The sequence below is a fragment of the Echiichthys vipera genome, assembly GCF_963691815.1.
Source record: "Echiichthys vipera genome assembly, chromosome: 20".
Lineage (NCBI taxonomy): Eukaryota > Metazoa > Chordata > Actinopteri > Perciformes > Trachinidae > Echiichthys > Echiichthys vipera.
Window position 1 is genome coordinate 15,957,426 of NC_139845.1, and position 3,192 is coordinate 15,960,617.

At 42.7% G+C, this 3,192-nt stretch overlaps 1 protein-coding gene across 5 annotated transcripts in view; it reads right to left on the reverse strand.

The window, feature by feature from the left end:
• Positions 1-223: 223 nt before the first annotated feature.
• The window catches only part of sox5 (SRY-box transcription factor 5), a 143,814-nt gene continuing 140,845 nt past the window's right edge, over positions 224-3,192 (reverse strand). For all 5 annotated transcript variants that reach the window (XM_083934902.1, XM_083934903.1, XM_083934901.1 and 2 more), the window contains 2 exons: positions 3,067-3,192; positions 224-1,958 (listed from right to left, as the gene is read on the reverse strand). The exon at positions 3,067-3,192 is cut by the window's right edge and continues 91 nt beyond it. In XM_083934902.1, coding sequence (XP_083791028.1) covers positions 1,661-1,958; positions 3,067-3,192 — 424 coding nt within the window. In that variant the 3' untranslated portion in view covers positions 224-1,660. The remainder of the gene's footprint in view (positions 1,959-3,066) is intronic.

Here is a 3,192-nt window from a genome sequence, read left to right on the forward strand (position 1 = left end):
TTATGTCTTCAGCTCGGAGGAGGGCCCGCGTCCAGTCCATCAGTCCAGCTCGCTGTCCTGACTCTGCTCCACCCGCCCGCCCGGAGGATTAATACAAAACGAACGCATCGAAAAAACAGGGAACAAAAGCAAAACAAAGCAAGGTAAAATGACAACTTTTGTTTAGATCTAAATAACTACCAGCTAAATAGAATAATGTTTCATTGACTGTCATAGTTTCATATGGTCATAAAAACCAGATAAAGAGAAGAAAAATAAATTATACTGTACATAACTTACTAAACTTAGGAAACGCTGACCATCCTTATAATTATTGTTAATAATATTATTAGACTAGAGGCAGTTTGAAGAGAAATAATAAAATACAGTATTCAAATACAAACAGAAACACTGACTGGCTGCTTCAGCTCAGCTCCGCCCACTCGGGGCAGCAGGACGATGTTGATTGGCGTGAGCGGGAAAACACTGAGGGGCAGAACAACAGCTGTGTGTGTGAGTGTGCACATGTGTGTGTGGTACGGTAAATAACAGCAGCAGCGTAAGTCGGCCGTCTTTTTGTATTCTAGCGCTGAAAATTAGATTTTACACATGTGTGCAAACGCCCAATAAATGAGTGTGCACAGGACACACCAACACACACTCAACGCTAAGTCGTATTAATGTTTTGCCCTGGACGAGATCAAGATAGAGGGATGGAGCCAGAATCAACCTGGGGGATTGTCTCACAACACAGCGCTTTCATTTCTGCTCCGGGAAGCCAGAGAGACATCCGTTCTCCCCCCCTGAGAATCCCTCAGAGTGGGACAGTCCACGCTGTACTCGTCAGTCCTTGCTGGACCGTCCCATCAGATTTCAAAATCAGGGGGGTGGGTCACAAAAAACAGAGAAAAGAAGAGGGGGGAGGGGGGGCTGACAGCCCACTGCGAGGTCGAAGAAAAGATATGTTTTTGTTAAAAATAAACATGTCTGATGTCCTTCAGGTGCTTTACAACAAAAGGGGAAAAAAAGAAATGTCTCTTTTTTCTATTATTATTCAAACTTGTAGCACAAAAACAACAAATCACATTCACAAGCCACTTATTGGCACCGTGTACCTGAGTGAGAATATTATAGAACCAAAGAACAAAAAAAGCTGTTTTTTAAAAGTGTCTCTTGATAATAAACAGGTCCGCCATCTTAAAGTGTCATCTGTTAGCCTTTGACAGGTCCACTGATTCGTCTTTCATTTGAAAATGTCTCCATTTTTTTTTTAAACGGGTCTAAAAGGTTGATTTTTGAGTGTGACTTTAATTTCTCCTTCCTCACTCGTGGCACTACACTCAATAAATCTTGCAGTAGTACTTGAATATTCCTCAGCAAGCTTCAGAGGCTGGCTGGGTCGTCTTTTCCTCCCAGGCTCCAGTTTGTGTAACAGTCAGTGTGAGTGACAGGTCCTGTGCTTCAGTTGATTGATCAGATGCTGGTATCAGGACTCCAGTGGGAGGGGTCTGGCTCTGTTAGAAGAGTCCATGTTAGTCAGGAGGGGGGAGAGGGTGTTGTGACATTGGGACTCAAAGGTAATTGGCAAAAAGAGAAAGTTTTCTTCCTGATTGGTGGGTTTGGGATTGTGTGGGATTAACCAGCTGTGATTGGCTTATAATTAGGCGGCTGTCGTGCCGTCCTATTGGGTGATATGGTTGTCGTTATCGCTGGTGTAATCTGCCTCTTCGTCCTCGTAGTCGAAGTCGTCGTAAACGTCGCCGTTGCTGTCGTCCAGCCGTAGCTCCTCCTCCTTGATTCTTGGCTCGTCCCCCTTCAGGCCGGCCATGTGGGTGCTCTGGTGGTGGTTGGCGTTGGGCTCAGGGCTGCTGGACATGCTTGAGTGCTCTGAGGGCATCTGGGGTGAGGGCATTCCCGCCATGGACAGGGCACCTGGGTAAACCACGCCTGCTGAGGACAAGGGCATCTGGCCCTGCTGCCTATAACATGCAGAAGAAGCATGTAAGTATACGAGAGGCAGCACTCAAGCTGTAGTGACAGTTTCAAACTCACTTAAACAGCTAATCTGGTTCTGTCCCATGGTAGCAATATCTGCCAGACAGGCTAGCTGTTTCCCCCCTGTTTCCAGTCTTTGTGCTAAGCTAAGCTAAGCTAGGCTAAGCTAGGCTAAGCAGCTGCTGGCTGTGGCTTCACTTCTGCAGGAAGTGAACGCCAAAACAGCTGTCATGTTTAGTAGTGGTAGTGGTATATATTAACAGATATATAAAACCCTGCCTCAGACATCGCATGTATAATTGGTAAAGCACACGCTCCAAGATGTTTTCTTACTGCTGCATCAGTGCTTCAAGACCAGCTCTTTGCTGCATGTTGTCCTCTCTCTCTCTCCCTTTTCCCTGTCACTCTTCCGTTGTTCTATTCAATAAAGGCTAAAAAAACAACAACTAAATAAACTTAAAAAAATATTATGAATGCTAAAAATATAATTGCAATTTAAATAATTCAATATTATACAAGTGTATAAGTATAAGCGAAGAAAATGCATAACCAGCTGTTTGAGTGCTCTTGAGTGTGCAATAACTTTGTTCTTACCAAAGAACAAATCCTAAATAAGAAAACAGTGGTGAATGTGAAAACTCCTTAAGTGAGAATTAAGAAGAAATGTCTTCTTAAGAACGGTTGGTGAAAGAGGCCCAATCTTTTGATTCACATCTTGGTAAAAGACTCACTAACTAAACTATTCTTTTAAAATGAAGGGCTGTTTACAAAACTATTTTATCTACCAGTTGTGACCAGCAAACGATTGCTTCTAGTGGGATTAGAACAAAGTCTGAAAAAAAGTATCATTTTGTGCAGCAGAAATATGTTTTTGTTCTTTCCTAATCTCAGAATCATCCCAGGGTGGGACCTAATTGCTATGAGCTCATAATAGTAAGCCTGGTTTATTAAAAAAAAGGAATAAGAATAATCTAGTAATAAAATAAGAATCATTAGAAGTTATTTAAATGATTTAAATAAAGTTTGAGCAAAAGTGCTATTTATTTGCTAATGAGAATATAAATACTAAATTCTCCTCTCAACAGTTCCTACCCCACACTGAAGTATTGTCTCATTTCCTGTCTGCGGGACCTCATGATGGCTTTGTACTCGCCAATGCGCAGCTTCTTGCCGTCCACCAGGCAGGTGCGTTTGGGTCTCGGCTTGTATTTGTAGTCT